The 19655-nt window shown below is 46.0% G+C and overlaps 1 protein-coding gene and 2 long non-coding RNA genes across 4 annotated transcripts; 1 reads left to right on the top strand and 2 right to left on the bottom strand.

Moving 5' to 3' along the window:
* Positions 1-1642: 1642 nt before the first annotated feature.
* Positions 1643-2610, bottom strand: LOC141021558 (uncharacterized). Its single transcript, XR_012182887.1, has 2 exons — positions 2082-2610; positions 1643-1993 (listed from the first exon to the last, which is right to left on the bottom strand). It is a non-coding gene; the product is annotated as an uncharacterized lncRNA (long non-coding RNA).
* Positions 2611-9303: 6693 nt separating this feature from the next.
* LOC109760960 (uncharacterized) lies at positions 9304-17864 on the bottom strand. Of its 2 annotated transcripts, none has more exons than XR_005755037.3 (4): positions 17595-17861; positions 17172-17284; positions 16964-17074; positions 9304-9654 (listed from the first exon to the last, which is right to left on the bottom strand). It is a non-coding gene; the product is annotated as an uncharacterized lncRNA (long non-coding RNA). The 2 variants fall into 2 exon arrangements; XR_002232404.4 differs by lacking the exon at positions 9304-9654 and adding an exon at positions 15407-15521 and having other exon boundaries at positions 17595-17864.
* LOC109760959 (ethylene-responsive transcription factor RAP2-2) lies at positions 13716-15280 on the top strand. The gene is made up of 3 exons (XM_020319746.4): positions 13716-14014; positions 14125-14854; positions 14939-15280. The coding sequence occupies exons 1-2, from the start codon at positions 13768-13770 to the stop codon at positions 14823-14825; spliced, it is 948 nt and encodes a 315-aa protein (XP_020175335.1). The 5' UTR covers positions 13716-13767; the 3' UTR covers positions 14826-14854; positions 14939-15280.
* Positions 17865-19655: the final 1791 nt, after the last annotated feature.

Raw genomic sequence — 19655 nt, 5'->3', positions numbered from 1 at the left:
GGTTGGTCGGAAGAAATCGACGATGGCCCAGGTACACATTCTTCCTGCTTTTGTCCAGGTATATACTTTCAGTGTCATCTAAACAGTGCGTGCATGCGTGGTATCCCTTGTTTTTCTGTCTTGAAAGGTTACTGAGAGCGGGCCAATCGTTGATGGTTACAAACAGCAACGCGTGCAGGTTAAATTCCTCCTGTTTGTGCTCATCCCATGTACGTACACCGTTTCCATTCCACAGCTGTAAAAGTTCTTCAACTAATGGCCTTAGGTACACATCAATGTCGTTGCCGGGTTGCTTAGGGCCTTGGATGAGAACTGGCATCATAATGAACTTCCGCTTCATGCACATCCAAGGAGGAAGGTTATACATACATAGAGTCACGGGCCAGGTGCTGTGATTGCTGCTCTGCTCCCCGAAAGGATTAATGCCATCCGCGCTTAAACCAAACCATACGTTCCTTGGGTCAGCTGCAAACTTAGCCCAGTACTTTCTCTCGATTTTTCTCCACTGCGACCCGTCAGCGGGTGCTCTCAACTTCCCGTCTTTCTTATGGTCCTCACTATGCCATCGCATCAACTTGGCATGCTCTTCGTTTCTGAACAGACGTTTCAACCGTGGTATTATAGGAGCATACCACATCACCTTCGCAGGAACCCTCTTCCTGGGGGGCTCGCCGTCAACATCACCAGGGTCATCTCGTCTGATCTTATACCGCAATGCACCGCATACCGGGCATGCGTTCAGATCCTTGTACGCACCGCGGTAGAGGATGCAGTCATTAGGGCATGCATGTATCTTCTGCACCTCCAATCCTAGAGGGCATACGACCTTCTTTGCTGCGTATGTACTGTCGGGCAATTCGTTATCCTTTGGAAGCTTCTTCTTCAATATTTTCAATAACTTCTCAAATCCTTTGTCAGGCACAGCATTCTCTGCCTTCCACTGCAGCAATTCCAGTATGGTACCGAGCTTTGTGTTGCCATCTTCGCAATTGGGGTACAACCCTTTTTTGTGATCCTCTAACATGCGATCGAACTTCAGCTTCTCCTTTTGACTTTCGCATTGCGTCCTTGCATCGACAATGACCCGGCGGAGATCATCATCATCGGGCACTGGTTCCTCTTCATCTTCAGCAGCTTCCCCCGTTGCAGCATCATTGGGCACATCGTCTGGTTCCTCTTGATCTTCAGCAGCTTCCCCCATTGCAGCATCACCGTATTCAGGGGGAACATAGTTTTCATCGTCCTCTTCTTCTTCGCCATCTTCCATCATAACCCCCATTTCTCCGTGCCTCGTCCAAACATTATAGTGTGGCATGAAACCCTTGTAAAGCAGGTGGGCATGAAGGATTTTCCGGTCAGAGTAAGACTTCGTATTCCCACATGTAGGGCATGGACAACACATAAAACCATTCTGCTTGTTTGCCTCAGCCACTTCGAGAAAATCATGCATACCCTTAATGTACTCGGAGGTGTGTCTGTCACTGTACATCCAATGCCGGTTCATCTGCGTGCATTATATATAATTAAGTGTGTCAAAAACCATTACAGAACATCATGAATAGATAATTAAGTGACCAAATTAATAGAAGTTCATCATCACATTAGAACCAAAGTACACACATAGTTCTCATCTAACAACATATATATAGCTCTCCAGAGCATCTAATTAATTAAACCATACATTGAAACTAGGTAAAACATTTCAATGCGAAAACAAATGCGATCATAATCGCAACCAAGGTAACAATTGATCCAACGGCATAATGATACCAAGCCTCGGTATGAATGGCATATTTTCTAATGTTTCTAATCTTCAAGCGCATTGCATCCATCTCGATCTTGTGATCATCGACGACATCCGCAACATGCAACTCCAATATCATCTTCTCCTCCTCAATTTTTTTATTTTTTCCTTCAAGTAATTGTTTTCTTCTTCAACTAAATTTAACCTCTCGACAATAGGGTCGGTTAGAATTTCCGGTTCAACCACCTCCTAGATAAATAAAATCTATGTCACGCTGGTCGGTATATTTGTCATAAACAATAAATGAATCAAATAGTTATAAAAAGATAATATATACCACATCCGAATCATAGATAGGACGAGGGCCGACAGGGGCGGATACCAAAACCATCGCACTATGTAATAAGAAGGAATAAAATAGTAAGAAAATTAGACAAGTATCTATCTAAAGTAAGAATTTTTTTTCTTTCAAAAAGAAGATAAGAACAAGAGGCTCACCACGGTGTTGCCGGCGACGAGATCGGCGCGGGCGGTCGACGGCGGTGAAGACGGGAATGGGACGTGACGGGCCGCTAAACCTAGACAAATCTCGAGGAAAATGGAGCTTTGAGGTCGAGCTTCGAGAGGACAAAGCTTAACTAGTGTGGCTCGGGCATTTCATCGAACACCTCATGTGCATAGGAGGTGAGCTAGAGCACCACAAAGCCCTCCCCTCGCCGGCCAGAGAAAAACAGAGCACTGGAGTGCTCTGCTCGCGGGTGAGGGGTATATATAGGCACCTCATTGGTCCCGGTTCGTGGCATGAACCGGTACTAAATCTGGGCCTTCTGTCCCGGTTCATGCCAAGAACCGGGACAAATGGTTGTGGGCCAGGAGCGAGGACCATTAGTCCCGGTTCGTGGCTCGAACCGGGACAAATGGTTCCATACGAACCGGGACCAATGCCCACGAGGCCTCGGCCGGCCCCCTGGGCTCACGAACCGGGACGAATGCCCCCATGGGTCCCGGTTTGTGAGTGAACCGGGGCTAATGTGAAAACTGCCCTATGACCTTTGCCCCGTTTTCTACTAGTGTAGATTTACTCAAATAAGATATTTTGTATACACACAAGAAATTTATATGGGTTCTCTAGCGTTTTGACACTAAATATGGAGCAGAGAACGCACACATCAATGCTAGTTGTATTCCACTTCTTTTTATAGCTAACCTACCATCTAGCTCGCATGTATGGAACATATGTGAGAGTGAAATATATCGAACATTTATACCTTCAATGCATGAAATTTACTTACGTTCTTTTTAGAGTGCGTGAATAGTCGATCACTTGTCTATCTGACCTACAGTGCTAAACCTTGAAGGGTCTTGCTCTCCTTCTCTAATCAATCTTGAAGCATCCTCCTTTTCACACCAATTCCATATGTCGACAAGCCTGATGCTCAATTTCAATCTAGGGTTTCTTAGAGCTAGATCAAAGGTGTTTGCGGGTGAGCGTTTGGACTTGGGATGGGAATAAAGGTCCATGAGGTATATGAAAAGGGGTTTGGATGATGGCATACTATTTTTCTACAACTAAACAAACAACTTAGATAGGTTAGTAGAATCGGATGTAGTCCATACCATAGTCGGGATTGTACATTTTTGTACAGGATTCTATTATTTGGATCGCGACTCAACATGGATTCTACCTGATCCGGATTCATTGTGGGATTTGGATCGACATGCTTCCGTAGGGTCATGAAGTTGTAGGATTCTAGCAGTCAAATCGGGATTCTGACTACCTTGCTCTAATGATGTGATCCCGTTAATCAAATGACAACTCATGTCTATGGCTAGGAAACTTAACCATCTTTGATTCAACGAGCTAGTCAAGTAGAGGCATACTAGTGACACTCTGTTTGTCTATTATTCACACATGTACTAAGTTTACGGTTAATACAATTCTAGCATGAATAATAAACATTTATCATGATATAAGGAAATATAAATAACAACTTTATTATTGGCTCTAGGGCATATTTCCTTCACTGCAATGCTTATGTGAAAAAGCTTCAACCTGATAAGCTCGAACCCAAATAGGAGAAATGCATCTTCATAGGATACCCAAAGGAGACTGTTGGGTACACCTTCTATCACAGACCCGAAGGCAAGATATTCGTTGCTAAGAATGGATCCTTTCTAGAGAAGGAGTTTCTCTCGAAAGAAGTGAGTGGGAGGAAAGTAGAACTTGATGAGGTAATTGTACCTTCTCCCGAATTGGAAAGTAGTTCATCACATAAATCAGTTCCAATGATGCCTACACCAATTAGTGAGGAAGTTAATGATAATGATCATGAAACTTCAGATCAAGTTACTACAGAACCTCGTAGGTCAACCAGGGAACGTTCCACACCATAGTGGTACGGGAATCCTATTCTAGAAGTCATGTTACTAGACCATGACGAACCTACGAACTATGAGGAAGCGATGATGAGCCCAGATTCTATGAAATGTCTTGAGGCCATGAAATCTGAGATAGGATCCATGTATAAGAACAAAGTGTGGACTTTGGTTGACTTGCCCGATGATCGGCAAGCCATTGAGAATAAATGGATCTTCAAGAGGAAGACGGACGCTAATAGTAGTGTTACTATCTACAAAGCTCGAATTGTCACAAAAAGTTTTTGACAAGTTCAAGGTGTTGACTACGATGAGTTTTTCTCACTCGTAGCGATGCTTAAGTATGTCCGAATCATGTTAGCAATTGCCACATTTTATGAAATCTGACAAATGGATGTCAAAAATGCATTCCTTAATGGAATTCTTAAAGAAGAGTTGTATATGATACAACAAGAAGGTTTTGTCAATCCTAATGGTGCTAACAAAGTGTGCAAAGCTCCAGCAATCCATCTATGGACTGGTGCAAGCATCTCAGAGTTGGAATATACGCTTTGATGAGTTGATCAAAGCATATAGTTTTAAACAGACTTGCGGTGAAGTCTGTATTTACATGAAAGTGAGTGGGAGCACTACAGCCTTTCTGATAAGTATATGTGAATGACATGTTGTTGATCGGAAATGATGTAGAATTTTCTGGAAAGCATAAAGGAGTGTTTGAAAGGAGTTTTTCAAAGAAAGACCTCGGTGAAGCTGCTTACATATTGAGCATCAAGATCTATAGAGATAGATCAAGACGCTTGATAAGTTTTTTCAATAAGTACATACCTTGACAAGCTTTTGAAGTAGTTCAAAATGGGACAGTCAAAGAAGGAGTTCTTGCCTGTGTTGCAAGGTGTGAAGTTGAGTAAGACTCAAAGACCGACCACGGCAGAAGATAGAGAGAGAATGAAAGTCATTCCCTATGCCTCAACCATAGGTTCTATAAAGTATGCCATGCTGTGTGTCAGACCTATTGTATGCCCTGCCCTGTGTTTGGCAAGGGAGAACAATAGTGATCTAGGAGTAGATTACTGGACAGCGGTCAAAATTATCGTTAGAGGACTAAGGAAATATTTCTCGGTTATGGAGGTGATAAAGAGTTCGTCGTACAGAGTTACGTCGATGCAAGCTTTGACACTAATCCAGATGACTCTAAGTCTCAATCTGGATACATATTGAAAGTAGGAGCAATGAGCTAGAGTAGCTCCGTGTAGAGCATTGTAGACATAGAAATTTGCAAAATACATACGGATCTGTATGTGGCAGACCCGTTGACTAAGCTTCTCTCACAAGCAAAACATGATCACACCTTAGTACTCTTTGGGTGTTAATCACATGGCGATGTGAACTAGATTATTGACTCTAGTAAATCGTTTGGGTATTGTTCACATGGCGATGTGAACTATAGATTGTTAAATCACATGACGATGTGAACAAATGGTGTTAAATCACATGGCGATGCGAACTAGATTATTGACTATAGTGCAAGTGGGAGACTGAAGGAAATATGCCCTAGAGACAATAATAAAGTTGTTATTTATATTTCCTTATATCATGATAAATGTTTATTATTCATGCTAGAATTGAATTAACCGGAAATTGATACATGTGTGAATACATAGATAAAACAAAGTGTCCCTAGTATGCCTCTACTAGACTAGCTCGTTAATCAAAGATGGTTAAGTTTCCTGACCATAGACATGTGTTGTCATTTGATGAACGGGATCACATCATTAGGAGAATGATGTGACGGACAAGACCCTTCCGTTAGCTTTGCATAATGATCGTTAAGTTTTATTCCTATTGCTTTCCTCATGACTTATACATGTTCCTCTGACTATGAGATTATGCAACTCCCGAATACCGGAGGAACACTTTGTGTGCTATCAAACGTCACAACGTAACTGGGTGATTATAAAGATGCTCTACAGGTGTCTCCGAAGGTGTTTGTTGGGTTGGCATAGATTGAGATTAGGATTTGTCACTCCGTGTATTGGAGAGGTATCTCTGGGCCCTCTCGGTAATGCACATCACTATAAGCCTTGCAAGCAATGTGACTAATGAGTTAGTTACGGGATGATGCACTACGGAACGAGTAAAGAGACTTGCCAGTAACGAGATTGAACTAGGTATGATGATACCGACGATCGAATCTCGGGCAAGCAACATACCGATGACAAAGGGAACAACGTATGTTGTTATGCGGTTTGACCGATAAAGATCTTCGTAGAATATGTAGGAGCCAATATGAGCATCCAGGTTCAGCTATTGGTTATTGACCGGAGATTTGTCTCGGTCATGTCTACATAGTTCTCGAACCCGTAGGGTCCGCACGCTTAACGTTCGATGACGATTTGTATTATGAGTTATGTGATTTGATGACCGAAGTTTGTTCGGAGTCCCGGATGAGATCACGGACATGACGAGGAGTCTCGAAATGGTCGAGAGGTAAAGATTCATATATTGGAAGGCTATATTCGGACATCGGAATGGTTCCGAGTGATTCGGGTATTTTTCAGAGTACCGGGGAGTTACGGGAATTCGCCGGGGGAAGTATTGGGCCTTATTGGGCTTTAGTGGAAAGGAGAGAAGGGCCACAAGGGGAGGCAGCATGCCCCCCATGGGCTGGTCCTAATTGGACTAGGAGGGGGCGGCGCCCCCCTCTTTCCTTCTCCCTCTCCTCCTCCTTCCCTCTCTCCACCTCTTGGAAAAGGAAGGGGACCCCAACTAGGATTGGGAATCCTAGTTGGACTCCCCCTATAGGCGCGCCCCTCCTAGGCCGGCCTCCTCCTCCTTCCTCCTTTATATACGGGGGAAGGGGCACCCCAAAGACACACAAGTTGATCCTTAGCCGTGTGCGGTGCCCTCCTCCACAGTTTTACACCTCGGTCATATTGTCGTAGTGCTTAGGCGAAGCCCTGCGCCGGTAACTTCATCATCACCGTCACCACGCCGTCATGCTGATGAAACTCTCCCTCGGCCTCAACTGGATCAAGAGTTCGAGGGACGTCACCGAGCTGAACGTGTGCAGATCGCGGAGGTGTCGTGCGTTCGGTACTTGGATCGGGATCGGTTGGATCGCGAAGACGTTGGACTACATCAACCGCGTTACTAAACGCTTCTGCTTTCGGTCTACGAGGGTACGTGGACTCACTCTTACCGCTCATTTCTATGCTTCTCCTAGATAGATCTTGCGTGATCGTAGGAATTTTTTTGAAATACTACGTTCCCCAATAGATATATGTGAGCAGATTGGACCAAAAATAATAATCTGTTTCGGTCTCTTTTCTCTATTTCGTTCGGCGGCGCGGCGCCTTTTCTCCTCCTATTCGTCTTCCTCCTCCCGCCCCTGACGAACCCTCTCCGACGCCGGCCAAACCACCTCATCCCTCTAAGCCTTTTCTACTTTTCCAACACTTGAACCCGCCAACCTCCTCATTCTCCAAATCCAACGACCCAATGGCGAGTTGCGGCATCGCCATCCCAGCCATGTTCTGGCTCGGCTCGAAGGCGACATCGCAGCCGCTGCGGCGTCCCCATCTCACCCTCAGGACAGCATGTTGAGGGTTCGACTGACACCTATAAAAAGAATTATAGGTGTTTGCAAAATAGCAAACTCGGTGAATAGCATATATTTCACATATGCATTGAATAGTATCATGTGTGTGTAATTCACTGTTAGATTTGTCTTTCTAGTTTTCTGATATACATATCATGTTTGGATTAAAAAAATAAAGCATGGCAGATGTATGTTATGTGGTCGGCCCCCCTCGCATCTCCTCTCGCCTCTCGCGTCGCCCCACTCGCGGGCGACTCGGGGGGATCCAACCGCCGCCGGCAGTGACTCCTCCCGTGCCCGTCCTTCCCTCCGCCGCCGTAGGTGGTCGGCCCCGGGCTAAGCCCATGCATGCGACGCGGTGGCGGAGGGCCTCTCCCCCGGATCCATGGGTGGCGCGGGCGCCCAGATCAGCGGAGGTGCGGCCTCCACTTCGGCCCACGGTAGCGCGGCGTCCCAGCGGCGGCGCCTGTGGTGGTGCCGATGGGAATCGGCCGGCTGCACAGGGGGCGCCAGTGGCTGGGGCAGCGACCCCGTGGCTGGGTGGCGGCGCGCCCGTTGGTCCGACCGGTTCCGGCCCATCTCGGATCTGGTGACTATCGGACGGTGCGTGGGGTGGCGGCGGCCCGGCGTGGCCGGCGATCTGGACACGGTGGTGCCGGCGGCTCGCTGGTCTGCCGGAGCTCCAGGGGTATCATCATCTCTGACTCGATTTGCTCCGGTTCGTGCTAGCTCCGGTACAGGGAGACTGTCGTCATCTCCCGGTGCTGGCTGCATGGATCTGGCGGCGGCGGCTGGATCCTTTTGGTCTAGTCTCCGACAGAGAAGGCGGCGGTCCGTGCACAAGAAGCTGGATGGAGTTCTTCGAACAGATCTGGGTGAAAACCTGCTCTTGGCTAGATGCCAAAGCCGGCGGTGGCGGCGCTCTACAGTGTCTTTCCCTTCTTGAAGGCATCGCCGTGGAGAAGTTCTAGACTACTATCTGCTACCTCCTGGGAAAACCCTAGATCGATAGATCAGAAGACGACGCGCACGTCGTTTCCCCCTTGGGGGCATCTTTCTTGGAGGTGTACGCGGGCTCGAGGGACAAGTGGACGACGTCTTTCATAGAGCGGTGCTTCATCATACACATTGATGGTGACAGATCTCGATGGCATGGCGCCCTGGAGATTAGGCATCTGATGTGCGATGATGGACTCGCGCAGGAGGGTGACGCTGTCTGGCGCCGTGGTGGCGTCGACGGCAGCTAAACCGGGCAAGGTAGATGCAGCAGTACAACTCTGAAGATGAATTGGTGGCAGGTGGCGGCGGCGGTCTCTGAGTGTGCGTCGGACCAGTGGGTGCCCCATACTCGGTAGTCGTCCTGGTTGGGGCCTCAGGTCTTAGATGTTAGGTTCGGCTGCGAGGTCTGTTTGGTTTTAGGCCCAGACTATCAGCATCCCTTAATCAACTAGATAGGAGTAGCGACAGATGTTGTCTAGACGGTGGCTTTAGTCTTACTGTTGTATTACTTTATAAGGTCTTGTGTGAATAACTAATAAAGTGCCTGCATGCATCGTCTAGATGCAGAGGCCGGGGGTCTTCCTCCTTTTTCAAAAAAAAGATGTATGTTATGTGAATGTTGTAAAAACAAATCAGATTTTTTCATTAACATCAAAAATAAAAATCACTCATCTAGTACACTAGATACCTTCCAAAATACTTTCTAGGTGCTCTTTCTAAATAACTCGAATCATGATAACCTTTTTGACTATGCATGATTTAGTTGTATCAACTCTCTCATGGAATTTCCTGTAGTACTTTGGCTTCAAGGTGCAGTGGAGCAGCTGCAGAGGTTGTCATCAAAATTCGAGTAGCAGTGATGATGTTCACCTCGCGTTGTGTGGCGATGAGATTGTCTTCGATGTTGATCGCTCAGGTGTCGTCACGACGTCTTAGCCTGGTTGTAATGGGGTAATGCATAATACTATTATAGGTTAGTATCTTAGGTTGTCTTATTAATTGTCATGCATGACACAAAATAATACACCATTTAATAAGATACGGTATTATAATATGATACTACATCTTCTCTTTACTTATTTAATTGTGTGTCACATCATTTAAAAAGTCTAGATGGCATATATGATACAGCTTATAATAGAGTAGTAACATACACATTTCCCTAGACTATGTTACTACCTCAATAGTGGGTAGTAACATAAGTGTGGTAACATGCAAAGCTTCATTTATTATGTTATAGACTCATATTGCATTGGGACATGTGATGTTACAGTAACTAGCTAAATTACTAGTACTACATTTCTCCTCATTAACTCATTGCCACATAAGCAAAATTGCTGAGTTGGACTCGATGTTACTACCGAAGTTACTCCCACTGTGGCTAGTCTTACGACCAATCTTATGGAGTGCAGGGCGTGTTGGCCACACGGCGTTGTGCCGCCGATTCCTGGCCAGCACATAGCTAGCTAGCTGTCAACACACGTATATTTTTATTGGAAATAGTGGGTATTTATTTATTAGAAATAGTGTTACGGTATGCTAATACAATCTCCTTAACACTGTCTGAAACACGGTGCAGTCTACATGCGGTGCTACCTCCAGCGTTTGCTAAATTAGTTAGACTATGAGCAACTTTATTTTTGATACGATCACTTTTTAGCAGAACAAATCCACGAAGATCTAAGAGCTTTTTTTATTCTCTTTCATCAGACGTCCACAGGCGGATCGGTCGAGCGAATCGTAGTCAACACACCTACGTACATACATATTCGCAAAAAAAAAAACACCTACATACATGCACCGTGCAGGTTATTTTCCACGTACCCAAGATACTTGAAAGTAGCGTTATAAAAACACTTGCAACTTGCAACACCGGACACAGCTCTGTCTCCGTGTGAAGATCGATTGGGACGGGTGCTTCGCATCGCATGCACTTGTCACTTGGCCACTTGGCCATGTTTAATTACTGCTGCCTTTCTCAGAAAGGTAAATTTAGTGCCTGTTGGGCAACTCTCTGGCTCCGCAGCTCCGCTCCTGAAGCGGACGGAGCGGAGCGGCCTGCAGTGTATTTTCTGGGAGTTGCGAAAGTGGTGCTCCGTCGGCTCCCGTATTTTACGGAGTTGGACGATTCCCAAACAGGGCCTTACTCCTACCAACCTGCTCGGAATCCGACCTTGCAATCTTTTTCTAAAATTGTACAAGTTGCACCCATGCCTAAGTGCAAGAGGTATATAGGGATATACCACTGGGTTGTGGTTATCCTCCGTCCGGGGAACCAAGATATCCACGCCGGTGACCGAGAGCGATTTCCTGTTGCGGTTTTACGGGGCTCTTAACTTTGGATCGACACTGTTGATTGTCGTGGTTTCATGGGGCTCTTATCTCCGAGTTGACACTGTTCACTGTCGTGGTTTCATGGGGCTTGTATCTCTGGCTATCTTGGGAGTGAATGTTTGATTGATATCGCAGCAGTGACACTGCCATGGAATAGGTAGAAAACAGTACTAACTAATGATATGGCGGTGATGCTCTCGTTGGTCGTCCATTATGTAATGTAAATACTTAAAAAGTTTGTTGTAGTTTACACAAATGTAACTAGCGACAAATGAACATCTTACTAACATACATATATGTTTGTTCTGCAAGCATATCGGGCAAAACCCTAGCCATGTTAATTGGATGGCAAAGTTTTGGCTGGCCCAAGAATGTAAAGGGGAAGCTCAAGAAAGCATAAACTCCGGCCAAAGCTTTAAAACCGACATGACAAACTTTCACCCTCAATGGCATGTAAAACAACCCTTGCAGTAAAAGGGCACAAAATCGTGTCCTAAGTTAACTCGATGTAGAACTTGTCAGCTTGACTTCTCACATCGTCGGTTACTTTTCAAGTGGAAGTGGATTGCATATGCTGGATATCTCCATAGCCGTATGCATCGTTCTGATGCAGAGGCTGGGGCGAACCCCTCTTTTCGAAAAAAATATGTTGGATATCTCAAGTACAGAACCAACCATTGTTTGAATGTTTAGGAGGGAGGTTGTAGCCCAAGCCGATCACACCCTATGTTTGATGCTCCGTGTCTCGTTTAGGCGGTTTATTTTTCAACGTGAGACATGTTAAAAGTGAGGTGTCTATGAGACTATGATGATTCTTTTTTCAATCATAAAACTCCGTGACTCGAGTGTTCAGTACACGTTATGTGTGTATTTGCGCGCAATAGTCATCGTCTCTAAAAACTCACATGCAAAATAAATGGAATATTTGATTAACTTTACAAATAGAACAAACCAAGACTTATGATTATTGCTGTTGTTGTTGAAAATCCTTTGAATTAAAGAAGCATTCCATGCATGATTAGAGACAAGTGTGTTACTAAGGAGATGCATGCTTAGACAAATTAAAGTCACTAGGTGGATAACGTTGTAGCCGCCTCATCTTTCCTAGTAGTAGATCTTTTAGCTGTTGTTGATCTGCCTCGCCGATCGACCTTAAACTAAGTTTAGCTAGGGTGCCTACTGAAACTAATACTACTTGATTATTGTTGTACGCCATTGCTCAAGTAATCAATCAATAATACTCCCTCCGTCCTAAAATAAGTGGCTCAACTCTAGTACTTCCTCCAATCCAAAAAAAAAGTGTCTCAACCTTAGTTCAAAGCCACAACATTCTTTTCCAATCGGAGGGGCTACAACCTTGCAGTAAAAGGGCACAAAATCGTGTCCTAAGTTAATTTTGTTGTAGAACTTGCCAGCTTGACTTCTCACATCGCCGGTTACTTTTCAAGTGGAAGTTGGATTTCATATGTTAGATATCTCAAGTATAGAGCCAACCATTGTTTGAATATTTAGGAGGGAGGTTGTAGCCCAAGCCGATCACACCCTATGTTTGATGCTCCGTGTCTTGTTTAAGCGGTTTAAAGTGAGGTGTCTATGAGACTATGATGGTTCTTTTTTCAATCATAAAACTCCATGACTCGAGTGTTCAGTACGCGTTATGTGTGTATTTGCACACAATAGTCATTGTCTCTAAAAACTCACATGCAAAATAAACGAATTATTTGGTTAATTTTACAAATAGAACAAACCAAGACTTGTGATTATTGTTGTTGTTGTTGAAAATCCTTTGAATTAAAGAAGCATTCCATGCATGATTAGAGTCAAGTGTGTTACGAAGGAGATGCATGCTTAGACAAATTAAAGTCACTAGGTGGATAACGTTGTAGCCGCCTCATCTTTCCTAGTAGTAGATCTTTTAGCTGTTGTTGATCTGCATCGCCGATCAACCTTAAACTAAGTTTAGCTAGGATGCCTACTGAAAATAATACTACCTGGTTATTGCTATTTAAGACGGCGTGATGTCATTGCTCAAGTAATCAATCGATAATACTTCCTCCATCCTGAAATAAGTGGCTTAACTCCAGTACTCCCTCCAATCTAAAAAAAAAAAGCTCAACCTTAGTTCAAATCTACGACACTTTTTTTTTCAATCAGAGGGAGTACAATTTTTGAGACACTTATTTTGACGGAGGAAGTATCAATTAGGCCCAACTAACTGTCGTCCAAAGTTTTTTAATACAAGTGGCCGTCCTTTCGTGGATCTAAGCTCGGTCACTAGAGCATCCAAGCCAAGTGGCTAGCAAGTTCATGAATCAGGAAAAAGTCGAGCGATTCATGCCCCCAAATTGTGTGGAGTAAGTAATTGGTACTAGGAGATGCTAGAGCCAGAGGGAGGTTCATTGCAGGATGCAGCCACGATAACGTTGCCTTTTTAGACAGAAGACGGCAAGAAAAAGTGCATGCCCTGCCACATGGCTCCTTGCTAGTTGCCACGTAGATGTGCCATGTCATCCGGGAGCTGGCCGTTGTGTTCCTGCCATCTGGCATCATGTGACGCCACGTCAGCTGCCAAGGAAGTCGTCCGATGTACCGGTTCCGTGCCAACCACACGACGGGATCGTCAGCTTGCTTGTGCTATAAAAAGTAGGTGAATTTCCCTCTCTCCGTGACCAACACAAGACGTGAAATAAAAAGCGCCAGACAGAAAGAGAAAACAATGTGCGGCGGCGCCATCCTAGCGGAGCTGATCCCGCCGTCGGCGGGCCGTGCCTCGAAGCAGGTGGCCGCGGGCCGGGCCTCGCCAAAGAAGGCCGGCAAGAGCAAGGGGCAGAAGTACGGCAGCGTCGCCGATGTCGACGACTTCGAGGCCGCCTTCGAGAACTTCGATGACGACCTAGACCTGCAGGCGGAGGAGGACGGCGACGACCATGTCGTTTTCGCATCCAGGCCTGCGTTCTCCCCGGGTAGGGTAATTCTCAATCATGAAAGAATGCTCATCGGCGTTAGTTCTTGGGTTTACGTACGTACTTAGGTGGGAAATCTGGATGATGGACTGATGAGATTCGTTTTGCAGCCTACGATGGTGGCCGCCGCGCGGTGCCGGCGGCGAGCAAGAAGAAGAGCGTCCGCCCCCTCCACGGCATCCGGCAGCGGCCGTGGGGCAAGTGGGCGGCGGAGATCCGCGACCCGCACAAGGGCACCCGCGTCTGGCTCGGCACCTTCGACACGGCCGATGATGCCGCCCGGGCCTACGACGTCGCCGCCCGTCGCCTCCGTGGCAGCAAGGCCAAGGTCAACTTCCCCGACGCGGCCAGGGCCGGGGCGCGCCCGCGCCGCGCCAGCCGTAGAACCGCGCAGAAACCGCCATGCCCCCCTGCGAGGATGACGGCGTACTCTGCCACCGCAGCAGCACGCGCACAGCCGGAGCAGGACTCTATGATGGTCAAGCCCGAGCTGATGGAGTCTTTAGACATGGACGCCCTTGTCGACCTGACCACTGCTGTCACCGCACTACCGACTGTCATGGCAAGCTCCTTCGCCGACAAGATGCCGAGGGTCGACGAGGACTCGTCGGAGGGGAGCGGTGGCGGCGCCATGCTGGGGTTCGCCGACGAGCTTGGGTTCGATCCGTTCATGATGTTCCCGTACGAATCCATGGACAGCCTCTTCGCCGGAGACGCTGTCATCCAGGATGCCCGCGGTGTGGACGGCGGCATGGACGGCGTTAGCCTCTGGAGCTTCGACGAGTTCCCCATGGACAGCGCCATTTTCTGACGTTTTCCGTGCGATGCGCTCGATCGGTCGTAAGAATCTCCATCTGGCCTCTAGTTCCTTGTAAATATTCGTGCACAGAACCTTGCTCAGACCAGATTCTGATTCATGGCCAGGAACCAAGGAAGGGTGCAGCTGATGCATGGCTACTGCATGATTGCTTCCTTGATGAATGCAGATTCGAAATGTATCCCACTGTTTGAGGCTGTTCGTCGGACTGTATGTGCATATGTACTGCTGGCCGCCTGTACTATCAAGCTGTATTGTACTCTGTCATGATTTGGTACTGTTGGTCAATAGTCCTACGAATTGATCATGTCGGCAGTGCCGTCTATGATTGTGCTTGCCATTGTTAATGCCAAATAAGCTCGTGAACCTGGTTATCTGTTGTGTGTGAGTCACCAACTCATCATGTCATGTTGAGTTGGATTATGTAATAAATACTGTAATTTGCTGAATTCGGTGAAGCTGTACAATCCTGGATGCATTTTCTACATTGGGCAGGTTATCTTTACCTAATATAAAGATTTCAACCTTTGGTGATGGTCGGTTCGTCTTCGGACTGGATCTTCTTCTCCGAATGTAAACGTGGCCCCGATTTCATTTTTCATGGAAACTGGTAACACACCGTCAGGTTCCCTTTACATCAAAGGGGGGCCACGTCGCCCTCTGATAACATGAAATTCTCCACGGCCCATGCTGAGACAAACATAGAACTAGAGAAGTTAAACCTCTATCATCCACTACTGAACTAACAGCCACCCTTTCGCCTTAGAAACGAAAAGGTTCATCATCAGCAGAGATATTCTTCACTTCTTATCTTGTGTGTATGTGCCACCTACTCATCCTGTCATTTTGATTTTTGGGTTGGATTATGCATTAAGATGACAATTTGCTGAATTAAGTTAAGTTGTACAATTCTGGATGTGTTCGCTACATTGTGTAGTTGATCCTTGTCAATGTGTGGCGGTGATATCATAAATTCTGGATTCTAGCACTGTCAGAATGGTAGTAATTTATTAACAGGTAATATATTTACTTAATTTTAGCCCGTAACAATGCACGGACTTCGCATTAGTATGTCTAAATGTTGCAGAAAAATTAAATAGTTTCAAGGGACTATGTCTGATACGCCAAATTATCACATATAAGTTCAGAAAACACTTTGTCGTGCCACATCTTGCAAATAATTTTGTATCCTTCAGCCATGATTTTCCCGGGTAGTTTCCCAACTGATGCGAAAACCGCCTTACAATCCGGTGGGAACCTAAGGGCTGCCAGTGGTTTTCATGAACTGCTGAATTGTACTCCTGCTCCCTATTTTAGACTGCAATGTGCACATCTTGCTATTATAATTCTTGTCGCTACACGGGCATGACAGCAACTCGCTACAATCTAATTTCATTTAAGTTGCAGGATTCTCAAGCAAAGATAGACTCATAGGTGGATGGGCACGCTAAGGCAAATATATGCAGAGTAAAATACCATGCAAGTTGCTACGGTCTTCATACTTTGGCATTGTTTTACCTGCAAGTTGAGTTCCATGCCAATACATTCAGACCCCATACATGGTACCTAATCCTTCCCTTCAGAAAATTACTACCCGTGCCGATTCCGGTGAGCGAATGATTTGCGGTATGATGCCCCTGTTTTAGGGTTCATGATTCTTCATAAATATATTGGACATACCATATATAGTTCTTATTAAAAAAGAATTGCCCGGGTTTAAATATTCAGATAATGACAGGTACTTGCACCTGTCTTCCACTATCTAGACACTGGAAAATATCTTAAGGAACATCCTCTATCAGAATCTCCAGCCCTCCTGGTGACTAGTATTATTTTTCGTTTTGTTCTACATGTCCTCACAGGATTTTCTGGCACAGAAATTGCAGGATTACTACAAGAAAGCAAATTTTGTAAATTTCACCTCTATCACCTCTTATTTTACTTGAAGTAGCACTGTACTACTGTAACTCTCTGACCGCGCGGATAGCTCTAAATTTATCTCTAGCCAAGGATCGTCGTTGGAGAATTTATTTTTTTCTATCAACTTTCATGCTACTAAAGTATCCATGGGCCTTGTGCAAGATTTGGTTACTCCACGCATGGTAAAAAAGGAAGTGACGAGGAACACTTACAGATATCCGGATTCTGAAGAAATGCACATTCAGAAGCCAAGGGCTTTGTGCAAGATTTGGTTACTCCACGCATGGTAAAAAAGGAAGTGGCGAGGAACACTTGCAGATTTCCTGCTTCAGAAGAAATGCACATTCAGAAGCCATGGGCTTTGTGCAAGATTTGGTTATTCCACGCATGGTAAAAAAGGAAGTGACGAGGAACACTTACAGATTTCCTGATTCTGAAGAAATGCAGTCGGAGGAGAGAACAGGTGATCAGACATCGTATGTATGTGATGGCCTAAAACTGCTTCCAGACATCACATTGGACAGAGCAGGCATCTGACAAGAGCAAACGAGGACCATATGACTTGAGTTGTGATGCTATAAGTAGTAATGGTGTGACCTATAAGTAGGAGGAAACTGTGTGATGACCTAAAACAGGAAATGGTTTCTGACTCTTTCTGCAAATGGGGGCACTTCGAATCTGTTGGATACCTAGTACACAGGCTAAGCAAACCCTGGGCTGTGAAGAGCCCACGGTTCCAATCTTTCTATCATCCAGTATTAGAACCTCTCATTCTCATTTAATTCCATGTATACTTGGTTAAAAACAAAGAAGAGGCGAGGCACTGATATGATGATCACTTACATGAAAAAGCACCCTTGCTTCTGAAGGAATGAGCTTGATGGAGAGAACAGTCTTCAGAATTCAGATAGTACTCCCTCCGTAAACTAATATAGGAGTATGTACTAGTATTTGCGTGTATTGTCCTAAAACAGACTTGAGAGACATCACAGCACACTGCAGCTGACAAGAGCAAATGAGGTATACATGACTTGATTTGGGGATGCCATAAATAGCTGTGCTATAACCTAAAACGGCAAAAGGGGGTTCTGACCCTTTCTGCAAATGGGGACACTTCGATTCTATAATTATACTAGTGCTATAGGACTGTAGGAGTAGCAAACCCGGGGGTGCTCACAAGTCACAAGCAGGCTCCGGGCTGAAAAGGAGCCCATGGTTTCATTCTTTTCATCGCCTTATCTTTTTGCCAGTACTATTACTTAAATAAGTACTCCCTCCGTTCGGAATTACTTGTCACAAAAATAGATGTATCTACAATTAAAATACATCTAGATACATTCATTTCTTGGACGAGTAATTCTGAACGGAGGGAGTAGCTGAGTTCTACTCCCTCCCTCCGTTCCTAAATATTTATCTTTCTAGATATTTCAACAAGTGACTACATACGAAGCAAAACAAGTGAATCTACACTCTAAAATATGTCTATATACATCCGTATATGGTAATCCATTTGAAATATTTAGAAAGACAAATATTTAGGAACGGAGGGAGTATTTCAGTAATAGGCCAGTTGCATGTGCATGTCCTTCTTAACTGACAAGCATAATTTTCACCCGTTAAGCTTACACGATGTATATGTTTGATTCCCCATCGTTATTTTTCCGGCATTTTGTCCCTTATGTTTCCAAACCGGACACAATTCATCCAAAACTAGACCGAAATGGTATGGAGCTGACGTGTCACCAATTTTAGGATCCCGCTTGCCACATGTGGTTCAGCCCGATCAGCTTTGACTTGATCATTCTAGACTGCAGGACCCGCCAATAGGATTAAAATTATTTTAGAATGGTGAGTGTTTTGACTAGAGGCTTTTCGTTCCCCCGCTTCTTACCCTAGTTGCCACTGTCGGAGTGCCGCAAAGCTCGGGTGGGGGATGATGGCAGCGGCGAGGCCTTCCTCTGTTGCATCTCTAGAGTGCGGCCACATGGTGCCCCGGCCTTTTTTCCGGTGGTATTTGGCAAGGACGGTGATCCCTCATCGATCGCTTCCCCTCGGAGTTTTGCGGCATTGCGGCGGGCTCCTCCTCCCTGTGATGGGGCAGCGAGCCGCGGCGTCCAGCAAGGCGAGCTCATTGGCTGCCAGGACGTCCTTGTGGCTCAGCTCCAGGTGTCTTGACGAAATGGATCTGGATCTCCAGATCCTTTTGGTTATGGGCATCTGGGGGCCTGATTCCTTGCGACTGTGCGGTTCGCGGGAGGGCTACTAGGTGGATAAGCCGGTTCAGATCAAGGTGGCGAGTGGGGTTGCTTGAAGGCTCTGGTGACGGTCGAAGACATCAACGGCGGTGCCCACAGGCGTCGTAACCTTTTTGAAGGCGTCAGCAATGTTGTTCGTGATCCTGCCCAAATCACTCCGGGGGGAACGCTAGATCTGTTTTAGGTCGGACGTTGGCGGCGCCTAGTGTCATTCTCCTTCTTCGAGGAAACATGTGGGATCTCGACCTGGCTTGTATGGTGGTGCTTGACGAGGTGGGGCAGCGTGGTAGCTACTGCATCCACAACGGCGGGTCTCGACGGCATAGCACGGCGCAGTCTCGGAGGTGGACGCGTGTTGATGGAGAAGCGCAGGGCGGTGGTGCTTTTTGACGTCGTGGCGGCGTCGACGGCTAGCCTCGTAAGGATCACGAGGATCTTGACCCTGAAGATGGGTCGGGACTTCAATGGTGGTGGCGGCTTTCTATTGGACTGGATGTGTGCTCCCTTTATGCCATGAGAGCGGCTCGGTGATGACTCCGGGTCTAGCTAGTGGGGTGTTGTGATGGCATCCCCCATTGTCGAGTTTGAAGGTGTGACGTGGTGACTTCGGGTTATTTGATGTATGTTTTTACCAGATGTTCGTTGAATA

Source organism: Aegilops tauschii, chromosome 4 (genome assembly GCF_002575655.3).
Source record: "Aegilops tauschii subsp. strangulata cultivar AL8/78 chromosome 4, Aet v6.0, whole genome shotgun sequence".
NCBI classification, from domain to species: Eukaryota; Viridiplantae; Streptophyta; class Magnoliopsida; order Poales; family Poaceae; genus Aegilops; species Aegilops tauschii.
The sequence above is the reverse complement of the archived record's forward strand: the minus strand, read 5'-3'. Positions and strand labels throughout refer to the sequence as shown.